This window comes from Aythya ferina (genome assembly GCF_964211825.1).
Source record: "Aythya ferina genome assembly, chromosome: 4".
In the NCBI taxonomy this organism is placed as follows: Eukaryota; Metazoa; Chordata; class Aves; order Anseriformes; family Anatidae; genus Aythya; species Aythya ferina.
This window is the reverse complement of record NC_140300.1, coordinates 40,156,888-40,183,604: the sequence shown is the minus strand read 5'-3', so window position 1 is coordinate 40,183,604 and position 26,717 is coordinate 40,156,888. Positions and strand designations below refer to the sequence as shown.

General features: G+C 39.7%; 2 protein-coding genes across 2 annotated transcripts in view; both read left to right on the top strand.

Moving 5' to 3' along the window:
• Positions 1-688: 688 nt before the first annotated feature.
• On the top strand, positions 689-24,265 carry MGARP (mitochondria localized glutamic acid rich protein). The gene is made up of 7 exons (XM_084517400.1): positions 689-880; positions 1,570-1,673; positions 2,759-2,861; positions 7,468-7,701; positions 19,469-19,627; positions 20,329-20,377; positions 22,460-24,265. Exons 1-6 carry the CDS (start codon positions 796-798, stop codon positions 20,373-20,375), a joined length of 732 nt encoding a protein of 243 aa, XP_084373526.1. The 5' UTR covers positions 689-795; the 3' UTR covers positions 20,376-20,377; positions 22,460-24,265.
• Positions 24,266-25,943: 1,678 nt separating this feature from the next.
• ELF2 (E74 like ETS transcription factor 2) overlaps positions 25,944-26,717 on the top strand; it is a 38,293-nt gene continuing 37,519 nt past the window's right edge. Inside the window, exon 1 of the mRNA XM_084517396.1 lies at positions 25,944-26,097. The gene's annotated coding sequence lies outside the window, so the exon portion shown is untranslated. The remainder of the gene's footprint in view (positions 26,098-26,717) is intronic.

The following is a 26,717-nucleotide window of genomic DNA, read 5'->3' as shown; positions in this document are numbered from 1 at the left end:
CATTTCTTCATTTCTTTGTGGTCTGGATTGATTTCTTTTTTTCCTGTCCTGTAGAACAGAAAAGAAGCATTATTGGAGATAATACAAAAAAATAAAAATCAGAAATAGCCAACCATTAAATTGTGTGGGTTTGATGGCTACTAGTATTTCCTTACCAGTAAGCTTGCTTTGCTTTTGCTGTGGCATGGAAGATAAACGTACTTTGTGCTTACAGAAAGTGAGGATGAAAGTTCAGCCCTCAGAACTGTTTAACTGACCTATGGCTCATTAGTTATTAGTTACCCCTTCCTAACTGGTATTGCATATTTTCTGAAGGGCACAGGCGCTTTTCTGCTTCACGGCTCCCTGAGACCTGTCCCAGAGGGTCGTGCCCAGCTGTTCCCCGAGGACCTGTGCCGTGAAGCTGCGGTAGCTCCCAGCTGGAGGGGCAGTGCTGCAGTTCTGCAGTATTTCTGAAGGGCAGCAGAGGGGGAGTGCGTGCAGCGCTGCGCTCTGGCTATGTCTGGAGGAGCGGCAGGAGCGAGGTGCCAGCCCCCGAGAGCCGTGCGTTGTGGTGCTGGTGTGTGAGGCAGCACTCGCAGCCGCACCTGCCATCAGCCAAGGGCAGCCAAGGGCGAGAAGCCTCCCGCTGCCCGTCCCCAGCGCCCTTGGCGTTGCGCTGCGTGCTGAGGGGCCGGGCTCGCTGCTCCGCCCGCCTGCGGGGCGGGTCGGGGCGGGGGCGGTGCGGTGCCGGTGCCGGTGCCGGTGCTCCCGCAGCGCCCGCTGCTCGCTCCTCGCTCCGCTACCGCCGCCGCCATGTACCTGTGCCGGGCCGCCTCGCAGGCGCTGGCCGCTCGCCTCAGCCGGGCTCCCTCAGCGGCCGGCCGGCTCCAGCACCGCGGTACGGCTGGGGCGGGGGGACTGACATGGGACGGGATGGGACGGGGCAGGTGCGGTGGGCGCGCGTGGCGACCGTTGGGACCGTTGGGGCCGTTGGCGCGGGGGCCGTTGGCGGCTCCCCCGCCTGAGGGAGGGGGCGGGTGGTGCTCCCCACAGCCCCGCTGCGTGGGGGCGGCTGCCGAGCGCGGTGTGCGCCGAGCGGGTTGTGTAACGCTGCCGCCCTGCCCCGCCGCCCAGCGCTGGAGGCAGGGTTCGGGTGTGCAGCTAAAGGTCAGCGGCCGGTCCGCAACGAAGCGAGGGGCGTTAAAAGGCAACGGCTGCGGCTTAAAGCGCGCTGCTGGTGTGTGGTACCGCTGCTGATCGTGACTGAATAACACCAGATTAATTCTTCTGATTCTTAGGCAGAGCATGTCTCTGTAGGTGACACCCAGCACCTGGAAGCTGATGCAGGCAGACAGCAGCTAACAAAATCTAATGCCCTTAGGAAGACCTCAGCCGTGTACCCCATTCACGTTAGCCACCACACCCCGTTTTAGCCAGTTGTGCTAAACACCGCTAAGCTGCATCCCCCAGTTTTGATACAGCTCTGTTGATCGTCCCTTCCCATGCAAAGCTCAGACTGCAAAATTCTGCTTTATGATCCTATTTTAGCAGCCATTTTACATCGCTATCAATAACATTTTTTTCTAGCACCGCTTCGCCAGATGTCATCTGGGAGTGTTCCTGGCTCTTCTGGAGAGAACATGATTTACTATCTCCTTGCTGGCGTTGCTGCTTTTAGTGCTTTATTTTATGTAAGTGATTGGCAGCGGAGCTCTCTCTGCTCCGTCATTCTATTCGCTGCTCTATCCTTCTTAGCTGATGTGGTTTCAGGCGTGTTCTGCATTTAAAAAATATGGCCAGGATGTAAACTCTGTCAATAAAATGTGGTTGTCATAGCATAGAGTTGAAGCAGTTTAACATAAAAATCAGTCCAAGAGAATTAATGGGACAATGTATAGTGCTTGCCTATTTTACTGTTATTTTGATGTGCATGGCTACAGTGATTCTCAGTGGGAAACACATTTAAAGCCATGTGAAATGAATGTGTCTAAAGACAGAGTAAGGCATCTGTCTCTAACACCTTGCCTCTTCTTGTGACTACAAACATTAAGGACACGCTGCAGAAGGAAAGAGGGATGTGAACCCAGAAGGGGAAGATTATGAACCTGGTTAACTGGGACAATAAGAAGGATATGAATATTAATCACTCAGAAAAAGCACGTTGGAGTTTTGTAAACACCAAGTTATTTTCAAACACGTTCAGTAATCATTTTCCACCCTGCCTCTAAGTATATCAGTCTCTGTGCTTCATGCCCCTAAAGCCTTTCTTTTATAGCTTTCTTCCCTTGAGATTTGAAATAGTGACTAGCACATCCCAAAGAGGTACAGGTTTCTATCTCCCACAAAATAATCCTCTAAAATGGTAAGCAGCATCTGTTGGTTCAAAATATTATCAGATTGTGTGACTGCATGTCTGAAAGAATTTTAAGTTCTCTTGCAGTCAGCTTTTTGCATAACATAGTTTGTACAAAAATAAATATCTGGCCATATATATATATTTTTAATACTCTGTTCAATTCCTGAAACACTGTATTTTCTCTCTGACATCTACACATTTTATAAATAGGTAGTGTGTAAATAAGTTACTGAAGCAAAATAGATTTTTTGGATATTTTTACCTTGCTTATAATAATTTGATATGCCTTTTAAGACAAGCAGTAGTACCTGTTTGAAACTCTCCCCTTTTCCTTTTTTTTTTTTTGTAATTTTGTAGTTAGCTATTAGTTGACATGCAGATATATTAGTTAGATATATCTTTAGATATGTTATTTTTCAGACCTACAGAACCGTTGGTTCCTCCCGCAGCAACTACATTGAGCATATGCATATTCTTCAGGAGAGAGCTGAAGGGCGGAAAAGCTCGTACAGGTCAGGCAAGGGTGAGTCGAGCTCTTCTCTTGTTCTCTGGGTACACGAGGATCTGGAGCAGATATCTGGATTATGTAATTGGGCCTTAACCCTGTCCGAGTCCAAGATCTGTGACTGGGAGTAAAGACAAAGGTGTTCTGCTCGGATTTTGGAGATGGGCTTAATGCTTAGGCAGTGGATCTGTCCTGTGATCAACCTGCGGTATCTTTGGATGAAAAGAGCTAATGTGTGAACCATTGATTTTATCTTGGGCATTTTCATTTGATTTACGGAAAGCTTAATGAAACGTGATTGAATGCACGATGCTGTCAAAATCAGTTCTGTTCTTTTGTGTTTTTTTTGGTGGGGATGAGGGGTGGGAAGAGATAATATCTCTTTCTCAGCCGACAGTTTGGCTCCGGGCCACATGTCATCAGGGAATGCAGTTCAATCTTGATGTGTTGAGCTGGGAGAAATATCTATTTAGTTATTTAAATATTGTAAATAGAACCTATTTCTTGTCCCACAACTTTGATTTAATCCTTTTCATTTTAGATTTAAATGAAAAACAGACACCACCTAAATGAATGGCAAATCCTTCATGCTTAAATAATTAGACCAAGTTAGTTCAAATAGTTGTAGTGGAATGTTGTCTCTGTCTACATCAATTAGTGTTACAATGAAGTTAATCTGAAAGATAGGACCTTGGCAAGCATGGCCTTGCTATGAAAAGCAATTATAAAAATGCCTTGTTCAGGGTCTCTTTATGTTTATTGAGTTATTGCTAGAGCAACAACAAAAAACTTTTAAAAACATGAAGCCATAGCACTTGAAGCTATTCCTTATTTTTTCAGAGGCTGACATCTAGAGAATTGATTTCATGTATTTGCCTCCACACAAAGAATAGATTTGACTAAAGTATGCTGAGTTTAATTTCTTTTTCAATGTGAGAACATGCTTTATATTGTTAGCCTCTAAAATTATTTCTTTAGGAAGTATTCTTCTTGAAGTTCCACAATGTAGCCTTTAGCTTGAAAGCTTTAAAGCTTTTTTTTATTTTTTTTTAGCTTTAAAATTACAGAACTTAAGATTTTAAATGACAAAATACTTTAATCTCCTTTCTTTTATGCATCTGGAAATATTAAAGGTTTTAAACTTACTCTTTGGATGCTGAGATGGCCACAGTTTTAATGCAATCCTTCCTTGTCCATCAAACAAAAAATCTGATCAGGACCAAAGTACGTATTTCTTCCCAGTGACTTAGCCTTCTGCTGTTCAGGGAAGAAACAAGGGTTATGGCAACCAAGGCAGTCAGAAGAATGCGGTAGCAGTAACAAAACCTTCCAGGCCACTCAGAATGTAGTCAGTATATTCCCCCTTTTCTTTGAGGGTTCATTTCTGCAAGGTACTGCCTCTTAACCCTAGGCTACCAAAATGTCTGAGTAGGATACCAAGAGAGTCGGTGGTACTGTTTACCCGTTGAAGGCTATAGTTGTGTTGCCTGAGACGTGGGTAAGAGTAGCCAGTGCTCTGTAACTTAACTGTCAGTTCAGGTACTCTCCAGATATCCCATATCTGATGCCTTGTGCTGCTTGGAAATTTCCATAAATGCAACAACCAATGGCAGATGATTTCATTATTGATAGTAAGAACACTAAAACACTTCTGGGGCCATTCAGTGAAGACATTTGACACTTGTTTTCTATATTGTTTTGGATACTGGACTCCTGGCTAGATGCTCAAGCCGGAGTTTTCAATTGGACTTGAGTGACCAATTCCAATTCACAATACAAAACTACTGTTGAATCAGCTCTTTTTAAATATCCTTCTTCATTCCCAACTGTATCCTCCCCAAAGAGGTTTCTATTCTTACTTTTCCTATGGAATCCTGTATGTGCTTTCTCAAAAAAATTAACATCCCTTCCTCCCCTTTTTTCCTGTGCCCTGCATAGTCACATTTTTTTGTGTATCTTGTTGTGGTGTGTTACCATAGTATTGCTTTTCCCAGAAGTTCCACTGGAGTTTCTTTCTTCACATATTCTTTAGATTTGGTCAAGTCCTTACACTGTTTCACAGTAAGCATTGCTGATAAGAGTGATTAAAAATTAAGTTCTTGAAGTAATCTAATACTTTTTAGGATCACTTAAGTTCAAGCTTAAAATGCCCTGTAAAACAGCGTTGACAATGAAACCAAATGGCAGACAGAAAAGTAGTATGCCAAACAGAATGTTCATGGTGTATTTGCTACCTATCATATGGTAAGAAGAACATTCTAGCTGGAAGAGCTTACTACTAGGGTGCAGCAGATCAGAGAGAGACTCTCTTGATCTAAGTAATTTTCATGGTTTCTCTTTCTGAGGAAAGTTCTCCCCTTGTGCCCAAACCCAAATTGTCTATTACAAAAAACTTCATGCAGCAAATGATGCTGTCAAAACAAGGGAAACCATCAAATACTATTCCAGGCTTGCTTGTTTATTAGCAGGTTGAAATCATATTTAATGGTATCTTACATAATGATGAAATTAGACCTTTATAAGAAAATCTAATAGCAAATTTTCTGTATTTCTTTTTAACTGAAATCTACTCTAAAATGTAGGGAGGGATTTTAAAAAGCCCCTGGCAGAAGCCTGACTCAAAGTTGCAGTTGGAAATCTGGGACATCACTTGAACTGCAAAATGATGCTTGCCTTGTGGAACATTCTACTTGTTTATTTAGCAAATACCGAGCTTTGTCTTCCATTTGCTTGTGTCTCCTTTTAACTTATTCCGTATTTCCTCCTTTTCAGCAATGATTTTTCTTTTTACCTTAATGCAAGCTGATTCAATCTTTCTAATCTGTACTCTGCTTTTACACTTTCCAGACTAAAATACAAGGGAAATCTCTTTCCAAACCCGAGGAAGTTAAATACAAACAAAGGACAGTCGTTCACCATTTCACCTACCATGGGATGACTTTATGCCTTCTATTGTAAACTCCATACTTGTGAGACTTTATGAGAAGCACCTATGTTTGCAAGGCCAAACCATATTGAGCTATTACTGAACCTGCTTTGTAGAAGGCAGTTCTGAGGTTGAGATGCTGGCTGTTCTGAATGAATGCACTCTATATCTGACTGTCCAATAAACTGTACTGAATGCTGAGCTTGGCTGTTAGTCTGTTCTTTGCGTAATCAATGTATTTTTTCTGAAAGATAGCATTCTCTTAAAGGGACATGATCAGGTTGTGGAGTACAAAGCTTTGGTTTGTACTGAACACTGAGCAGACTTGTGTTAAAACCTAAACACAAACAGATGGCTTTCTTATGCCAATGCAAGACTAAGACGTAAAATTGATCTGTTCAGTTTTTAAACAAATATAAAAGAATAAAATAAATTCTGACTATGTCTCTTTAAGTTTTTTTCTTTTCCTTTTTCTTTCTCACTTAGTTTACACTGTATTGCAAACTTTATTTCCAGTTCTGTTTTTTCACTTGGTGAGTTGGGTCTAGTAGTAAACTTGCAATGAACACTTGCTATATAACTTTCTTGATCTTAGTGCGTATTTGCATGCTGTTTGTGCATCTTCTCTGCTGTTTTGTGCTGTTTGTAATGACTTGTCTCAGCTGAGTATGAAGTATTGCATGCTTGGGAAAAACTGTGATTTTCAATTTCTAAAGAGTCTGACCCACAGCAGTTAGGCAATTCTTTGAGACAGATAGGACTGTTTTAGGTAAAAAAAAAAAAAAGTTGTAAGTGGTCATATCTCCAGTAAAGTGAACACTGTTCACTTAAAATTTGCAATTAATTTTCTGATTTATATACCTCGTTTCAGTAAGGGTCCCTTATCTCATTCAGTCCCACAGGTCTTATCTTTCTTACATGGGTGCTATGGCTCTTGCAGTCCCAAGTATGGTCACAGTGCAGCAAGTATAACGTTAAAGAAAGCAGGATAAACAGGGACAGCAGAATACCTCTGGCAAAGGAGAGCTAAGAGATGGCACAAGACCCATCTGAAAACTAATTCTGTATTGGGCTCTGCCCTATTGCAGCTACTGCCAGCCAAATTAGCCACCTTGAATGTAGCCCTGCACAAAGTGAAGCTGCGCCTCGGAAAGCAGTGCTTCTGAGCTGTGAGCCCGATTGATAATGCAATACCTAAGAGCTCCCAGGTATGGTGGCAAATGTCTTATTCCCAGTACGGTAACGTCACTACTGGGTGCGAAGAGGAGAAGAATCCTGCTCCCTGTGAGGTCAGAGTCCATTATCACTGGCCTTTTCATCAGAGTGGATTTGGAGCAACACTTGGTCTGGTCTGGTCCCTGTCACATTTTATTTTTATCCTTCCCTGCACCCCCACCTCTGACAGTCACTTGCTTTAAGCCACACTCTTGCTTGCTACACTGAAGCAGTTGTGGAACTTGGTAATTAAGAATATGGTTTCCTTATCTTGTAAACATCTGTTTTTTTGGTGTGACATTAGACAATAGGGGGGAATCATTCTTGATTTATTGACTTGGTTTGTATATTCTGATCTCAAAGCTTAGTTAGCTTCCCATTTTTAAATTTAAATGAGGATGATGGTAAGAAGTAGTTGGGGAATTTGCGTTGCATGCATGCACTTTATGCTTTCTTCATTTGTATTAAATAAATCCTTAAAAGGTGATGAAGAGGAAACAGCTGAAGCTGCTGGAGAAGACATAGCCACGGAAGAAGCTGATGCATTAGCTGCTGCTGGACCTGCAGCACAGGATGAGAGTTCTGGGGTGTCCCCAGAAGCTGGAGGGGAGAGTGACTTACCAGCTGCGGATGCACCCCCTGCTGTGGAGGGAGCACAGCAGGAAGTTGCTGCTAATTCGGAAGTTGCTGCTAATTCAGAAGCTGCTGCAGTGCAAGGTTAATTTATGAATGCACTTTTGTGTGTGTGTATATGTTGTGAGTTCTTAAACTCTGCTTCTTAGAACAGAACACAAAGAACAAACACCAGTATTCCTATTGGAGGCTGTCCTGCAGTGAAAGCTAATTCAGTTGTTACCTTGACGTATCATAAGTGTTAAGGTAACAGAACTTTCAAGAAAGTTCATTTAATCAGTGTCTCTAAAAGCATGCTGCCTGTGGCACCAGAGCTAGTCTAAAACTAGAAGAATTAAGTTTGTTTTACGACCCCATTCTCCTTCTTCAAGATCTTACGTTAAGGTGAGCAGGTAATGTGATTGGTTAAACAGTTGTTCTGTGAGCAGATTCCTAAGGGTCCACTACTTCACAGGCTGTTCCTAGGGTGTGCACACTAAATATAGCTCTTCTGTCAGTTAACTTCAGCGGAATTGCAAAACAACCAACATGTCACTATGGTCTCGGTCTTAAAGATAGATCAGGTTAAAAATTTCAAAATTCAATAAAACATCAAGCTGGCATTAAACATGAGTCATTTGGAGGCTACATATGCAGCATTTTGAACTCTGAAATATTTTTGTTTACTGTTCCTTTTTAAAATCACGGCAATATAAGTATGCAAACCTATCCATAAGTTGCATAAAACGTAATTTTATAATTTAGTTTGATTTTTTTTTTTTTTGCAATCAAATTTATTTACTGCTATCCTGTAAGTACAGAGCAATGACTTTTCCTCTTTCCTCATGAATGATTCAATTTAAAATTGGAAGGGATACACACAAAGCAATGGGAATTTCTGTTTAGTAGGAAAGCAGCAAACGCTTGCATCTGGTATGCACAGTTTTTAAAAACAAAGGAAGCAACTGACAAGCCTATGATGAAGGAGAAACTTCACTGAAATTCTTTCTTTGGAAAGGAAGACTTCAGTGTGGCTGTACCATGTGTGAAAACCAATGAGAGTATTAAGCTTGACTTAAACATGGAACCTTTATTGCGTGCCAGTGGTTGACTTCTTTTTTGAGAAAACAAATGTGCACTTAACTGCATCTAAAATATGAGTCAAACTGAGTTTACAAGTGTTCTGGCTGCTAGTGTGTGGGGAGGTAATTGTAGTACCTTGGAAGGTATTAGCTGATTCCTGAATTGTATTCCACCTTTTTCCTTGGAGGCTCTATTGAGGTATGGGTGCATCTTAATTGCCTTTTTAACAAAGCAACTTGAGAGGTGGTGCAGCTCTTCAAATGGTTGACTTCTGTGAAAGCTCTATATACAAACGGGATTTAATTCATGTGTGAATGGTTCCTTGTGCTTGTCTGCAAAACAATCCATTAAAAATAACATGTTTTAAAACAATACTTGGTCCAACCTGGTAAAGGTAATAATAGCTCATAAAAGTATGAGTAAGTATATTTGTTGTGATTATTACAGTTTACATAAACAAATTAATTATGAGGTAATAATTAAAATACCTACATCTTTAAAAAGAAATCTACTTCTGTAGAATATTTACACTATTTCATTTAGAAAGGAAGCAGTCTGGTGTATGCAAAGTTAGTGAATCAGAGGTATAAATAGAGATTTTTTGAAAAAGTCTTTACCTCTGTTGCTCTACAGAGCAACTGCAAAATTTCATTTTAAGAAGCGGACGCTTTCTTGTATCCCGAAGTGGCTGAATATTCTATTCACAACGCTGATCCATGGATAATTACTAATTGTTGGGTAGGGTGGGATCTTTGTATGGTAAATATTCTCATCTCTCTTTTGAAGATGAAGCAGCTAAGGCTCTAGAATCTTGCCTGAGAAATGTGTGTACGTGTCTGAGTATCCAATTCCAGACACAGTGACTTTGTGTAGTTGGTTACTATTTTTAGAAGAGCAAACCTGTGCCTTGTTACTGCTCGTGTAGACTGGGAGTCGATGAGGTATCGAGATATTACTGATTTCCTAAATCTATTTTCTCAGGCAACATACTGAAAAACCAGCACTAGAACAGAGCTTCTGTTGCATAGACATTTATGAGGGCCATCTCCTCTGTCAAATCTTGCTGCAGCAATTATTCTTTGCTGAGTGGTAAGCTGGCAGAAAGAAACCTGTGAGACGTAAAATTGTTGAGAGACTTCTGCTTGTTGTTCCAGCCATCTTCCTTCCAACCTCTCATCAGGAAATTACATGTTAGCAAGAACGTGTCGTGTCAAGCAGCAGCACTTGTACTTCACCTCAGCGATTACTCGTGTCCGAGGCAAGGGAGTGCCCAATCTCTTTGGCATTTCCGGGGTGTTAAAACTTGGGATCTGAGAACAGTTTTCTGGTGCAGCTGGTCACTATTAAAGTCAATTTTAAATAATCGTTCCTAATAGTCGTGCCTAAGCCAAGGACGAACGGTGTGAATCCCATAAGCAGTTCATGTGAGGTTCTTCCTCTGGGGCTGTCCTGCCTTGGCTGCAGCGTAACCTGAATCCTGCGGTGGGAGGCTGCAAGGTCAGCGGCGCCGCCTGTCACCAGGTCACCTTAGCATGCATCCGTGCCTCTCATTCAGGCCCAGTCTGCAGTAGAACAGCAGGGAGTCTGAGGCAGTTCTTTCCTCAGACCTCCAAGGAGCTGACAGATGCCTCTGGCTCTTGACCTCGTGAAGGCTTTAACAAGCAACACACAAAAGCTTAAAGAAGTATCCCTTTCCTACAAGCCAGTTTCAATCAACAAAATATTTTAAATATAAGAAGATAGTATTGTGAGCCAGAAGTTTTCTTCTCTGTATGCACTTTGTCCAGAGTGTTTACTTGCAATAAGCAGCTACTTGTGAATTTAAAATGTTTTCTTTTATCAAATTAAATTTAATTTAAATTTAATTAAATTAAAATTTTATTTATTAAAAATATTCTGGAAATACCTTTCAGTTCTGTATTTAATAGTCGATCATTTATGGTTTTCTCTTCATTTAGAGAAAAAGTGTCTGCACTTTTACTAAGGCAGAGAAGTATTTTCTCTCAGAATAGACAAGGAAAATATAGATTTAAGTTGAAAAAGAATACTTACTTAAATAACTTTTATTAGTTTTGTAGGTAGCTAGATACTATTTCTGCAGATGAAGGTGCAAGTATTTTTTATTACCATCACACCTCTACTTTCTCAAATGCAATTGATTTTCTTAATTTATAAAGCTTGCTTTAATATATTTGGAAGTGTAAAGTAGACAACAAATGGACATTCATCTCAAGCTCAAGCATGCATAGATACATATGTATGTATGCAAGTAAAATGAGTGAACATCTATGGATGCTCAAAAACCACAAAACCTTGGATATAGGTACTTAAACAGGGTCATTTCAATTTTAGAAAGCTAATTATAGTTGCACTTGGCTGAAATTTTCTCTTTGCTTCAATTTATGCAATTGACAACTCAGTATTAGTATCTGGAATTTTGTTGTTGCTAAAAAAAAGTATTGTGTCACACTGTTACTCTAAATTCTGTTTTCCTGTGCTTTTTCTATTACTTGAGCAATTGCACTGTCACTCTTGGTTACTGCCTGATGCTGGTAAGTTTCACGCTGTTTTCCTTTTAGTGTACACTGTGTGATGATAAATAAAGATCAGTTAGTCCTCAGATAGAACAAATGCTATAAAATGCACAGATTGGCAAGAGACTATTTGGATTCAGCAGAGTTGTTGCATTAGCGACTGTCTTAGTTTGTTGGATTGCTGCTACAAACTTTGTTCCAACTCTGGTTTTGCCATTATCAGCTGGAATAGCAAAACCAATTAGCTCAAAGCCATTTGCTCGTAGACTTCCCTGGTGTAGGTTCCTTTCTAATTTTGCAAGTAGTGAAGAACACGGTCTCTTCTCCATTTATTATTTCAAACACTGTTCTTCCATGACTGGATTTAGGAGGGGTGAGTAACTAGGTTTGGGGAGGATTAGTGTGTGAATGTGCCAGTGTTTTCTGTGTTAAGCTTTGAATGACATTATAATGCCAGCTGTCTGCAACCTAGAGAAACAAATGTAGGCTGTGCTGGGCAGGAGTTACCGCTTTCCGGACAGAACTCTTGCTGACCCCATCACACAATGATGCCAAGCAGATAAAAACACCCTACGTGACCAGTGTACGTTGGTTTTGCTTGGTAAGTTACCAAACTCTGGGTGCGTACTCAAATGCCTTCTGATCTGCGCTGTGACACTGGCAGTATTTTGATATTGCTGAGAACTCCTCAGTGATTGCTCATACTTAGTCAGAGGTTTTCATAACGATGTTGCTCAGTAGAACAAATGCATCCTCCCAGTCATTTGTTTGTATGAGATGTAGGAAGGAGGAAAAGCTGTTCTACCTGCAGCTCTTTACGACCTTAAAGTCGTGTTGGGGCAGGATGCAGCATGGATAGGGCTGGACAGACCTTAACTACTACATCACCTGTCAACAGTTGGAGCTTGGGAAAGTCACTACACTGGTACTCTCCCTGCAGCCCTCATCCTTGCCTGTGTAAATCAGAAGCATCTCCTAACAGGCCTACTGTTTGCCATTTTTATACATATGGCATTAAATGGGTCTGTAGATAGAGAATGTTGTGACACAAGACAAATAGAATGAGGGAAAGTATTCCTCTCATCTGACTAAATTAGTGCTTAATTGTCAACTATAATAAGGGTTTTCTATTTAGAATCTCCTTTTAGAAGATTTTTTTTTCTCTTCATTGGTTATACTGGATGAAGTGAGCTAAATTAGGCTTTAGAAAATAGAATTATGTGAATGTTATCCTACTGGGGCAGCATCTATGTCCATGGAACTACTGTTGGCCATTTCTGCTTCATGTTTGTCCCTTTCTCGATCTGTCCCTTGGGCTGCTGTGTTTATTTTCCATTCTTTTGATTGCCATATATCGGCCACTGTTCTCTTATCTCTTTCTCCTGTTGTTCTTTCATAAAACTGAGCTTATAGATGCGTCATCATAGCATAAACAACTGGAAAAATCTGTGGGATGAATATGAACAATGTTTAGAAAATAATTCTGTAGAAGCTGTGAGTATCTGAAGACATGAGCTGGTAAACAGAAAGACTGTTCAGTTTTGATCACCTCAGCCGAACAGAGACTTTTACAGCATGCAGTAAGTGGCGGTTCCAGTAAAATGGAAAAATGCTAGTAATTCCCAGCCAAGGGTGCAAACAAATAAGTGTGTGAGAACTACATAAAGTAACTGTCTTCCTGTTTGTCTACTATAGAACAAGGGGACAAGTAATCACTAAAGGAATATTAGAGCTGATGAAATGGCATAAAGTGAATAATGTATAAATGGTTTTCACCACTAAGGAGAAAATGGAAGTACTGATTTTACTAATAAAATATTCATAACTCCACATCAAGAATAATAATAAAAAAAAATACAATTTGAAAAATAATTTTCTTTAAATTGGAAAGCAAGGACTTACGTTGGTCAGTCTACACCGTTAGCATTCACTTCATGTTATATACTAATACGTGTGTTACTTGAATGTGTTCTGTAAATACAGCATGTGGAGGAATACTGTTAGTGTCCTGCTTTAGAGAAAATGGCATGAGTGACATCTTTTTATTCCCCAGTGGTGACAGTGCAAACCAGCACTGGGATTTTTGTATTAATTTTTGGCCAGTGTTTCTCACTGCAGAGAGAAACTTCTTTTTCCAAAACCAACAACTTTGGTTGCCACTTGGGCAACTGTCTGGCATGGGTAAAACCTATCCAGGATCTAAGGGAGACAGGTCCTCCCGCCTTTTGTGATCTATTTTGCAACATCTCACATATGCATTCTTGAGTTACTTTAAAATGTGTCAGATTTTAAATGAATTCTACTTCACTGCAAGATTCTCACGAGCAGTTCTTTAAACTAAGAACAGGGAACGTTTTGCTCTGCCTATCTTAATGTTTCAGGGGACACCCTAGAAACCTGCAGTGGAGCTTAATGGGGAGAAGCTTTACACCCAACGACTGTCCATAGAATACTGTTTCCTATTTTCAGTTATTTGATTTTTTTTTTTTCCTTTGGAATTACTTTGTGACATTGGTTATGTTATAGGTAGCTTGAAATATCAAAGCCTTTTTTGGTATTTTGGTTTGTGTGCATTCTGTGGCTCCAGGCAGATTCCATTCATATTATGCTGGCTATCTGGTATTATTTTAGCTTTATAAAGCCAAATTCTTCTGCAAAGAATATTTTCAGAAGTAATTGAGTGTGACTTTCTGCATGAAAGATACCAGTCTCATCTTGACTGTTCAAAGCAAAACACAAACATGACATGAAAAATACGTCTGTAAGTGAAATGATTCACTCAGAAAAGTACAATTTTTTAAAATGTAATTTAAAAATATTTTTAAATGGAGAAAGTGAATGCCAGTTGATTTTTTTTTTCTAACCAAAATACACATTTTGTTAAAATGAATCAAAAGATTAGGATCAAAGAACAGGGAACATTTACAGCTGTCCATATTTTTTGCAGCTAAGAACATTTAAAGCTATCCTACACTAGGATAGGTATAAATGTATTAGTAGGGAAATGCAAAACTGGGGAAAAATGCAGGCTGTCTCTACTAAGAAGGCTGTAGCTATCTTATATGGTCTTGTTATGAAACTTCCAACCTGAGGGAAAAAAAATCTCCACGTATCCCCAAGCAAGGGAAAAATTGAATGTTACTTTCTTTTTAAAATCAGGAACACCTCTCTTATCCATGTATATTGTGCATAGGAAAAGCATGCTTAAGAAAATGCTTCAAAAATACACAGTAAAATGTAAAGTCTTGTTTATTATATTCTTCTATTTTACAAGATTGTATAATTACACCTGCTGGCTATTTGTTTGGTCATCTATAAATTGTTATCCCTAGATGTCAAGAATGATCAACAGGTTTCAACACTAAAGCACTCTGTACGAGGAGAGCACTCCGAAGCAGTGCTGAGTCAACTGGCCAAAGGTAGTGAAAGTTTGGCTGTAGGAATGAAACTGAATTCCTGGAGTGCCCCCCACTCTCCAAATGTTTTTTTTTTGTTGTTTTAAACTTGGACTTTTCTTTTTTTCATGCCGCTCCTAACGTGTCAGTCTCCTCTATTTGTTCGTCTTAAGAGGAGGGTGTATTTCTTCACAAGGTAAAGTCCTTCACATGCATGAGGAAGGAGGACAGCAGTTCTTTCCTTTTTCAGATAACTTCTTTCTACGTGTAAAATGTTTTGTTTTGTTTTTCTTAGCAATTAATTGTTAACTGCTACTTTAGTGGAAGAAGACCTAACCCTCACATTAACATGGTTGATTTTCTTGAATTGCTGCAAGGTTTAAACTTTAGTTTAAGTTAGTACTAAAAAAGACTTCTGCTTTTTGCTTTTTTTTTTTTTTTCTCTAAAAAATAATAAAAAAAAAGTTTTGCTTCCAGAGTAGTTCACACTTGCACACTAGACAGGGGAGTCAGACTTCTCACTTCTGACTTTCTGAGTTCACCTTGACAATACTGACATTACAGGAGATGAGTGCAGTAGGTAAAGAAGTTAACTTTGTTTTTAATTCTCGTTGATTTCATATATCTCACTATTTTTTTTTTCAGGAATTGTTACAATGAAACCTGACAGGAAATAATACGTATGCATTTGACCATTGTTGGTTTGGTTTGTTAGCTTTCAGGCATGGTATGTGGTATGAAACGCAATATGGAAAATTCAGCTTTATGAACACTGAACTCTAAAACCTGACAATATCTCCCATGCAGAAAGTGCTATCAGAAACATTATCATTTACAAAAACATTGCAGGAGCCATGTTCTTAGCAGATTTCAGACGAACTTATCAGTGCCCACTCAGCTTGTGCCATCCCTCCCTTTCACCTGCCTGCTTCAGGACCACACTATAGCATACATATTGTTTGCCACGTGGCGGGACACAACTGCAAAGGGAAGTTGGTTTGACCTCAGACTGGAACTCTTGAGTCCCAGACAAAAGTCCAAGTTGATCCTGCTTGAAAAGTCCCTCAGGACAGTTTTAAAGCTTGTTTAAAATGCTTCAAAGCTTTGGGGGACGATGCTATGCAAGCAGTAGGATCTGGGTTCTGAAAGTGCATCTATATGTTGTTGTTATTAGCAGGAGAAAATCAATCTATGTGTGTTTTTTGCTGATTTTTATTTTTTATATTGTTAGCTGGAGCAAACATCAGTCATAGAGGTCATACAAGTCCCTGCTTATCATGCTTTGTTCTGCAGGGAGAATGCTGAGCTCACTAATATTAAGACAATCAATGGAAAACCATGAGAATGCAGAAATGCAATGGATTTGGAATGTTTTCTGTTCTATTCTGAATGCAGAAATGTACAGTCCTGCTTTCTCAATGCTAGAGCTTGTAGCATTTGTAAGAGTAACAATTGTATCCTTAGAGATTGCAGGAATAAATATTTTACAAAGGAAGAAGCTTTTTTTCACTGAAATTATAGGAATACAGTTTTCTAAAAATTATACTGCTGGGTGGAACTGGATGTTGGACGTAGTGCCTATAAGCTACTGGAGCTTCCTAATGCTGCTGCCTTGTCTAAAACCAAAACAAGCTAATTTCCTTTTGTCCATAAAATCAATTTCCTTTTTTATATTTACTTAACTTAAAACAGATGGGCTTTCATAACATAACTAGTTTGGTATTGTTTGGTGCATGTTTAATGTGCAGTTGGTTCTTGCCCAGTCATGTTTCTGCATGCACAATTTGGAAGGGCTTATTTTATCTTGAAATGGTTATCTTGTAAAGCAAAGGGAGCTAAAACCCACTTAAAAGTGCATGTAATTATCTTAGGCAAAAGTAGGGGATATTTTTGTTTGAGTTCAGTGTTACACTGAAGCAATGGATATTATAAAGGTGTTGAGTTCTGTACTGATGGTTGTGTAGTGACATCATGCCAGTGGTTCAAATATCCTGAGGTCTTTGTACTCTCTAAATTTTCAGTATGTTATAATCCCTTTGAACACTTTCAGAACAGCTGTTAATGCAATATGTATAGCCTGGCTACTTGCTGGTAAACATGATTAGTTTGATTTCTCTGAGGCTTGAAGTTCTTTGTTAGCTTTTGTTGGAAGGACTAGAAAGCTAAGCTCCTAATTCAGATCTTCAGGTGCAATAGTAGAATGCTAAAATTATGAAGTGTACAGCTTCTGTAGAGTAATATGTCCTACAAAGATTTGGGACAGGAAAAAGCACTGAATGAAACTGTAAAATTATGAAATCATTAACTGCAGTGCTGTTAATGCATGATGTGCTTGTTTTTTTGTTGCTGCTGTTGTTGGTTGTTTTGTTTGTTATCTACAGAATTAAGAAAAAAAACAAACTCGTGAATACAGAAAAACTAAGAATATCAAGAGCATTGCCATTTTTAGATTTTACGTTATATGGGTTGGGGTTACAGTCATTTAAGACTAATTTGACTGGAACACTTCAAAGAGGTGTTTTGATGAAGATGTTAAGGAGCTGACGTAGTATTGTATAATATTTATAAGAAAGCAGCTGGGCATTCAGTGGAGAGCATTATATAAACAGTACTTAAATAACATGTGTCTTCACTGCAGAGAGGCAGTTACACAAGGCAGATTATTTTCAGTCAAAGCATGTAGAAATCACCAGAAAGCTCACGAAAATAGAGAAAATGGGTCACAGTCATCACTGCACAAAGACATATGGGGACTTTGGAATTTCAAACTGATCAGCCTTCAGAAAATTACACAATCAGTTACGATGCTGTAACACCTCTATGGCTCTATTTGAAAAATGAGCTTAAATCTTGTGGAATTGTAGAACTAACAAAAGTTAGAAGTGATTTCAATACACCCTCTATTCCTCTATTAACTTCTACAGAGCTTCATGACAGGCTTATTATCAGCTTCATGAAAACTCAATGGACAGAGAAGTGCTTCCAAGGATTATGAAAAACGAGTCATCACTGTACCTGGCACAGATTAAAATCTTCTTTTATGTAGTGTTACTGCAGTATTGTACATAGAACAACAGAGATATTAGGCAGCACTGAAAAAAATATGAAAAGCATGCAGATATAAATAAATAAATAATAAAAAACCCCAAGCAAGCCCACTGAGATTAAATTAATATTTAAGGAAACAAAAAGGAGAAACTCCTGAACTTCTTAATGCTTTGTGCTGTTAGCTGATCAATAGAAGAGGGAGATGCGATGGACCCTGCTGTAATCTGTAATGCCCTTCACAGACAAGGAACTGTGTCACGGACCCGATTCTGCAAGCGGTGGGTGACTTGTTCTCAGATTGCCAGGTAATCATTAAACTTGGTTTGCCCTGGGATCACAGGAATTCCCTAGAACAGGGAAAAATGTGTTTATCTTGTGAGCGGAACACTGCATTTGTTCCAAGACTGAGCTGTGTAAAAACCACCAAAAAATAGAGACTTGTTTTGGAAGGTCAGATTAACATGCAAAATAGCAGTCATGGTTATGGAGTTGTACAGCACCATGTTCAGGTTGATACCATCTTTGGATGATATTTTGGCAATGGAAATAGGAAGAAAGCACACTGAAAATTTCTGAAAAGTTGATCAATACCAAGTTGAACAACAAAAACCACATGCAAAGACCCTTCTTGATCTGTATGCTCTATTGCATCTTTGACTATAAGGAACGTCGCGTTACCATCCTGAACAGAATGATAACAATGTAAGAGCAGACCACACAGAATGGCATATTACTTTCTTTTTTTTTTTTTCTCCTTTCCTAAGTTTCTAACTGTGACAATACAGAGAAACTAAAATGTTGTTAGGTGTTTAATAATTTTCCATACATGTCCTGATGTAAAGTACAGTTTTATCAGGTTGCTGTTGGGCAACTTTCAGTTTAATATAGACATGTCAAGAAAGCCATGGTGATAGCAACAGAATTACAAAGTGAACAGGATTTATTTTCATGGTGCATTTTCACGGTGCTCAGAACTACAAATGACACCTAGTAGGTTGTCATAAATGCAATAAGCAAAAAAAAAAAAAAAAAAAAAAAAAAAAGCTGTTAAAATGATCTTCCTGGGCTACTCTGAATCTTTGCTAGAGATAGGAGATAGTGTCTGGAGTAATGGATAATGAGTGGCCTAAACTGCCACAGCTGATGCAGCCAGGAGCAAGCTGTGATCATGAGCTGTTTCTAGCCTTCTCCTCTTGAAAGAAGCACTTCAGCTGTGGCATCAAAAAGGTTGCTCCTACAAAATTCTGTCCATGTGCGCTCAAAGACTGAGTGTGAACACCACTCCAATTTCCAAGGAGGGAAAGCACTAGCTAGAGTTTTCTGTATTAAGCAGGGGCTATTACTCACAGGTTTTCAAAAATGCAAAGCCTAGGTTAGAAGAATATGAGAAGAGACATTTTGCTTGAGTAACATTTTAAAACGTGATGTGTTTGGTGTCCCTGTAGAATGTAGATACACAGATACACTAATAAATAGGCATCAGGAGATAAAATCTCTATCTGTAAGAGAATACACAGTTTGTAGAACGTGTACTTTTTCTTTAGGACATAAAAACATCTCATGTTTATAGCTTTCTGCCCCAGGGCTAGGAAGAGTCAGATACTAGTTGTGATATTTCCTGGAATTCCACTTGCAAAAGTGTATTTGCATGATAAGATTTAATCATCGCATAGACTCTGTTGCCTCCAATTACTTCCAGCATGTATGTTAGGCAGGTACTTCACATTTTGTGAGCCTTGACTGCTTTCCCTTATTTGTGCCAGTGAATGGACAGGAAAGACAAGACAATTATCTCTCTGATTTGATTCATAGAAACTGTGAGTGAAGTCTTGGATGTTGCAGCTTCTTCTGACCATGAGGAAAACTTAGACAGTGTCGAGGAAGGAGTAGCCTCAGCAGCTCAAGAGATGTCTGACACAGCCTCGAGGAGCCAGGACGCTGATGCTGAGGAGTCGGGGCAGACTTCAGAAGGTGCAAGAGTACAGCTGGGTCTGAAACCTTTGGTCTGTGAAAACCACCGGTGGCAGCTTGCACTGAACTAGCTGCAAGAGCATGCAGAACTGAAGAGACACAATGTGTCTGCTGGTGGTGACTGCCTTCAGCAGTGTTAGCAGAAAATTTAATGTTGAAGTGATTTGCTATGCATTAGAAATGGGTGCCAGTAGGTGGGCCGTGGAGGCATTTTGAGCTCAGTGCCCTGCCAAGTGGCTAGACATACAGTCCAGTAAAAACATGAAACTCTGCCTTTTACTCTATGTGATGTAACACTTTTTCTTTAAAAAGTCTGACTTCATTTGAAAGATAGAATTTTCTTAAATTACACTGCTGTATAGAAAAATGTAGAAAATGATATTTATAAGCCTTACAATGTTTCAGTACAGCTATAAATGATTCATTCTTATATTGCTCTTGAAGTTGAACAATATAATTGAATGCAAAGAAAAATGTGTGTTAAAATCAACATCACAGAGATTTTCAGTTTGGCTGCTAACTCTTTTACAATTAGATATAAACAGTATAAAGAAAAATGTCTGTATACCAGATATGACTTTGAAAATCATATTCCTTTAGTCCAAAAGACCCTTCTTATTTGTAGCTGAGTAAGTTGTTTCCTTTTCTTCTGCAGGTATACCATACAATGTTTCTCACTAGCATTTTGTCTCCATTTGCAGTTTCTGTGGACAAGGAGATACCCGAAGAAATTGCTAAGGAACCCTAAAGGTACACAGTGCAATTGCAGCATTGAGGTTTCCTGCAATTCACCTTTCTGTTTTTTTCGGGTAGTGGCAAATGCAGGATGTGGCAAGTCTGCACGTGCACTCTGATGGTGAATTGGTATTTCCACACGTAACAAGTGCACTGTAAAAAAGAACTTAACTGAAGCATTTCTTATTGGTTAGGAACATCTTTTAGAGGTTAGGGAGCAAAACTACCAATTGCCACACTGGTTACTTATTTATGTCTTTAGCTTAGTTCCCTGCAAACTGGATTAAGACCCAAGAATTATGGTTCTCTGCAAGGCCAAATTTGTTCTTTGGATGCTGATTTCAATTACAGAGATACTAGTCTTCTGGGATATTATGCTATACAAGTGACCCGCCTTTTATTTTTATTTTTTAAAGACATTTTTCAAGATCAAGCTCTCTGCACTTTTAGTTTGTGCTAGGGGAAAATATCGAGTACAATATTGTTACTGGTTCTGATCCATCAGGCAGCTCCTCCTGAAATGTGTGACTGATAGCCTTCAACTAATTGTTGCAGTAGACTGAGATTAAGGAATACTTAGATATTATCAGTTGGACATATTACTTCATAGAATAAAACATTTTCTCTGAGTTTTATTATTCTGTGTGACCCCCTTTCCAAAATGGACTGTAAGATGGTGAGAGAACCCCAATGGGAAAGAAATTGATTCATAGATTGGCTGAGAAATGAACATGAAGCTTGGTAGAAAAGACACTAATTAGAATAGAGACAAATGAAAGCTAAGCAAATAAACCTTTCAGGTCAGGAATTCTCCACATTATTTTTACTTCCAGTTAACAATTCATGCATTAATTCTTGGAGCACCGGTGCAAGAGGAGAAGGAAACAGAGCAAAGAAACTTTGATTTTTCACTGTGTCCTCAAAATATATGCTGTATGTCTATGAGCACTTGAAACATAATGGCACAGTACTATGAGTCGGCCTCAAGTGCAGGTTTACTTATTCCATCATCCACTGCAATATAAATTATCTTAATGCCTCTTATCTTCATTTGATAAGAGGTAAATGCTGTCCTTAAGCTGCATTAGTAAATAAACCAAATGTCTTGGGTCTTTTTACATGTTGTTTTAGCATTTGAAACTAAGGAAAAAAATAAAACCAACACCAACATTATAAAATAATTTACATAATACTTGTGTAAAATGTTCCTCTACCAAATACAATGTCTGTATTTTACTGGGAATTATGCTATGAAGGGGAACATATATCTAATGAATATGGGTGAGATGTGCAGAAAAGCTGAAAGAGTGTGCTTCTCAAAGCTGCTGGTTTTGCTCAAAATGAAAGCTACGGGCACCTGAGGACATCACATCAGAAAGCCAAGATACCAGGAAATTCTCTCCACTCTGGGACACACAAATGCGATGACATAAAGAAAGTAATAGGGGTAGGAATTGATTTGTTTGTTTGTTTTGTTTTCCTGTTAACGTCTTGCAACCCTAAATTGTTGCACTGTTATTCCAGTTCACTTTCTATAAAATAGTAGTTAGTCAGCGAAGGGGTACAAGTAGTAGTGGATGAAATCCTCAGTTCAAGCCTTGAATTGATGCTGAGAGCTTGTCTGAGTAAGAACTCACTGTTCCCCTTAATTTTCAGGGTACAGCAGTTATTCTGTGTGTGGCTCTTGGCCCCATACTGACACTGCTATGAAGCTACGTATATCGGTAATCTCAACAAACACAATTGCTTTACCTCATGCTTAAAGTTAAGTGACTATTTGTAGACATAAGGCTTAGTGAATCTGCCCAGCATGCAGGGGAAATCATTGACACCTGGGCAACATGGCTGAAGATGAGGGATTCCTTGAAATTGTACTTTATAGCAGAACAAGTTTTTACAAGCCATCAGATAAGTATGATTTACACAGCAGTAGCGTTTATATGCTGCAATCACTTAACTGATAACCTGCAGTCAAAACTACGGTGCGTGTTGACAGTTCCAGAGAAACAGGCCTGCTGAATGAAGTCTGTTGCTAACATCATTTACTGATGCTCCCTCTAAAACACTTTTTTCACTTTTTTTTCTTCTTTTCCCCAGTGAGCGGCACTGAAGCCCTTGAAAAGTTTGATGGAAATATTTGTGGCAATCAACCAGCCGATTCCTGTGTGAAACCTCATACTCCTCCCTGAAGATGCAAAACAATCCGTGCAGTTCATCACACCGCACGCTACTTACTAGGACCAGTATTCATTGCTGCAGCAGACAACCTAATACGATTTAAGTTGGCTAGGCAGACACTTATTCTGCAATTAACATCTCTGCTTTAGAAAGTAGCACCTGGTAACAAGTGTCAAAGTACCACCCAGCATGTAACGATAGCTAGATGTACCAAGAGAAGCAGTAGGCATAACTAAATCCATGTCAGGTGAACTTGTTTTAGCTCTTGGCTGTCTAGGTGTTTACTTTGATTTCCTCCTTTTGGTCCAAACTGTGGTGCACAATTATACCATTGTAACATTCCACATGGAGTGAAAAGTTCTAACTAAGCTAAAACCTTATAAAACTCCCTGGTAGTATTTTTACATCGGGTCACAGGGGGAAATAATAACCTTGTTTGCTCCTAAGATTTGGATTTGCAATTTTTACCATAGGACATTTGGCTGTACGAAATCTGATTTTCCTCCTGTGTGAACATTGTAGATGCTATCCTTCCTTGCACAATAGTAGCCAGGAGAAAACATTTGTAAAGCTTCTGCTCTGAGAACAAGAACTGTGTGCACACAGTAGCAATAAGGACTTTATGGCAAATCACAGAAACGAGGAAAATCAAAGTAACGCTGGCTGGAGCTACCACGCTTGATCCAAGTGGTGGCTCCTGCCCTGGGGGTGCTGGGCCCCGTTCCTCCCAACCCTCGTTCAGCTTGCTGTAGTCTTCGTGTTGTTCTGTCTTAGCAGTGACATTGCAGCGGTGGCATAACATGATGGAGGATTGAGAGAACGCTCCCGTACGAACCAGGAGCAACTCAGGCTCTGGTTAAGCTCCTCTGAGAGCTGGCAAGTGGCCAGCAAAATCCCCAGGGAAGGCTACGGCAGAGGTGTTCAGATGGACAAGGGTTCCTAGGGGCTAATGAAGAGCAGAATGGCTATGGAAGCTCAGAACAAGCTGTTATCTGTCAAAATACTCTCCCCCAGAGAGGGGCATGTTGCAACCTGGGCTAACTGTGAAACAGATCATGGTAAAGTTGCTATGAGGGCCTTTGCAGGCCAGTGGCCTTTTTCACTCTTTCTCAAAATGTACAGCCACTAAATAGCCTTGCCTTGTTAGTATTAATAATGGAAAAATCTATAACAAATAATTAGTTTGTAAGCCTGTGTTCTCCTAGCCCTCCATTCTGCTTTATGCATGCACATGAATGAGTATCTATTTAAAAGTATTTACAGAGGTTCCCATCAGCTAAAAGCATTACAGCCGTCATGAATGGCAACAGTTCTAAGTGAGGCCCAAATAAGACTTATTATAAACACTTTCTATAGAAACTGTGAACTAAAAGGTGTATCTGTCTGCTTTCTCTTCGAGCAGAACTTTGTAAAGATGCTGAAGGGGAAATGATGGCATTTTAAAATTCCCACCCTTGCACAAAGAAACTCATGCTCCTCCACCTGTCACACAGCAAATTATAACAGTGCTCCAACAAGAATGTGGCCTATTGTCCCTGCACCTGCTTGTAAGAACGACTGGAATAATGCTGAAGCAAAATCAGGCTCCTGAGCTTCAAGAAGCCCTTCCGTAGCCTTCTGCTTAGAGGATAAAGCCACTGCGATTAAGAGCATTTTTTTTTTTTTTGTAGACAAAGCTACTGGAATAAAAGTCTTAGCCTGATATTTTGTTGGATGTCTGTCTATATTTATCTGGTAGATTAAACATTCTGTGATGGATGGTTTCTCTTAAATGTTATTTTTTATTTCTTCATTTTCAGAAATTCCCAGTGAAAAAAGCTCTGATTTCTAGAGCTGGCTGTAAGGTTTCTGAAATTGTAGGATTTGCTGACTGTCCCTTTGTCTCTGGAATTGCTTGGGTATTGAGCAAAATATATTAGCCCATGGGAACAGTTGCATGAAGGACTGAAGCACAACCTTTGGGGAGCTTTCCAAAGCAATCTTCCCAGTTTCAAAGAAAATTTCACAATCCCAGGATAACCTGTATATATGCTTCATGTCAGGGATCCTCTTTAAAAAGAAAACAAACAAACAGAAAACCACATCCAAAACCCCAAAGACGCTACTCTTTGAGGCCAAGGGAACTAGGAATGCATCATGAACTTTAGCTGTGATGACAGGTAGCACAACACAGCCTGCTTCAACACTTGATTATCCCAGATTAACAGCAGAGAGATTTTGTAACATGCAGAGGCTGCTGTGCAGAAATAAATAGCCAATTGCTGCATGCAAAATGCTTTGCTGCTTTCTCAGAAATTCTTTTTCTTACTGCTTTAGGTGCTTGATCACTTTTATCAGCCATGTTAGCATGCAGTCTAATTACTGCCAAGATGAATATTTTTCTGTTCCTTCACCTCCAGAAAAGTGACTTTCTGAGCTGCAACACCAAGGCTGTGATGAAGCGTAGAAAATGGTGAAGAGAAACTCATTAAGGAGAACAAGATTACAGCAGATGTTAGAGGGAGATGACAAGATTAAAGGAGATGGGGAAAAAGGTGGTGTTTGACAATATACTTTAAAGCTCAGAATAAAATTCGAGTCCTGAATTTGTCCAAACTGCAGAATGCTTCTCTGCAGCTAGCAGGCTGTCTGTGAAACCAGTCAGTGAAGCGTTTCACCTCCCCCTAGCGCTGGTTCTCGTGAAGGATCACAACCCGTCGCTGTTGGCCACAATTCACTTAGCTCAGTACTGCAGACAGGCAAAGTCTGTCTAACAGCTGAAGTTTTACTCTTTATCAGTGTGTTGATGTCAATATAGAGTTTCAGTTTTTACTTACTTCTTAAAAACTTAAGACTAATATTTAAATAGACCACTAAAACTACAAATTGGTACTCAAAATTTGGAAAATCTGGGAGTGAAATACCTTAACCAAGATTTCTTGTGCCAAAGCATCAAGCTTCAATGGGATAGAATAGTAATCTACTTGGCTTACTGAAAGAAAAAGAACAAACCAAGCATCAGGGCTGTGGTTTTTTTTTTTTTTTCCTGTGTTGATTCTTTTCCCTCTAATTTTGAATCAACTAGCCAACCCCAATTATTGCTATGCCAGAGAAGTGGGAAGGACACAAATCTCCTAGCAGCTGAGTGATGACTGAGGAGGTCGGTGATTGATTTTGCTGTGCTCACTAGCAGGTGGGTAAATGTAAGTACATGGCACAGCTGAGTTCCACTTTGGAGGCCGTAATCATCTACTGCACGTGCTGTTTCCTCTCTGCTTGTGATTAGGGGATGGAAGGCTTAGGCTGTGCCACTGCAGTGTGTGAGTGCTTGGATGGCACAGCCACGTATGGGGTGAGGGGAGAGATGTGAGGACAGGAGGTGTTTTGTGCAAAAGGATATAGGAGTGAGCAGTGCTTATATCTGCCTAACATGCTGCAGGTACTTCTGCCCTTAGGAAAGGCCTGTCTTAGTTGTACACTTTGCTGTTGCCCTGCTTGCCTGCTGCAGCAAATGGAAGGTGGCAGAATGAGGGAAGTAAAGTTTGTCCCAGAGCTACAGCCACTGCCTGGCACAGTAGGTAACTAGATTTTCCTGTGTCCTGGTCTTTGTTCCTTTGTTTGTGATGCTGCAGGAGACGGTGGGTCTTCTAGCTTTATTGGGAGGGGAAGAAGGGCTAAAACTAGAGATTTCTGTGCTGGAGTTACTACTGCTGTTTATCTGAACTGCAGGTAATTAAACATTGTTTAAACTGTGACTTGCTTTGTGGTTTAGCTATGTGCAAATGTATTCTGCCTCCTTGTGACTTTTTAGCAAACTCAGGCTGATAGCGATCAATGCTTGATGTACAGGAGCTCTGAAAAATAGGAAGACTCAATGGAATTAAAGCTCTTCTTCATGTGCTTCGTTAATGATTGGTATCAGCTCCATGTGCAGATCCAGTGTTATTTAACCACCTAAAGATCTTGGATGTTTAGTGAAAAGTAATTTTCCTTATTTTAAATCTTCAAGACTTATTAACCTTTCAAAGGACGTATCTGTGAGCTCTGCTTGTGCCCTAAGAAAAGTGCTATATGTTGCTAGGTTCTGGTGCTTTGTCTCAGGAAGCTCTGCTATCTGTACTTCATCCTTTCAGTTCAGCACTGATTGCAGTATGTAAACCAAGGGAATTAAGGGGGAAAATATGGAGAATAAGTGGAA

Coding starts and splice junctions, on each gene's coding strand:
- MGARP (XM_084517400.1), top strand. CDS start 796: ATGTACCTGTGCCGGGCCGCCTCGCAGGCGCTGGCCGCTCGCCTCAGC. Junction 881..1,569: donor CGGCCGGCTCCAGCACCGCG/GTACGGCTGGGG, acceptor ATTTTTTTCTAG/CACCGCTTCGCCAGATGTCA. Junction 1,674..2,758: donor CTTTTAGTGCTTTATTTTAT/GTAAGTGATTGG, acceptor GTTATTTTTCAG/ACCTACAGAACCGTTGGTTC.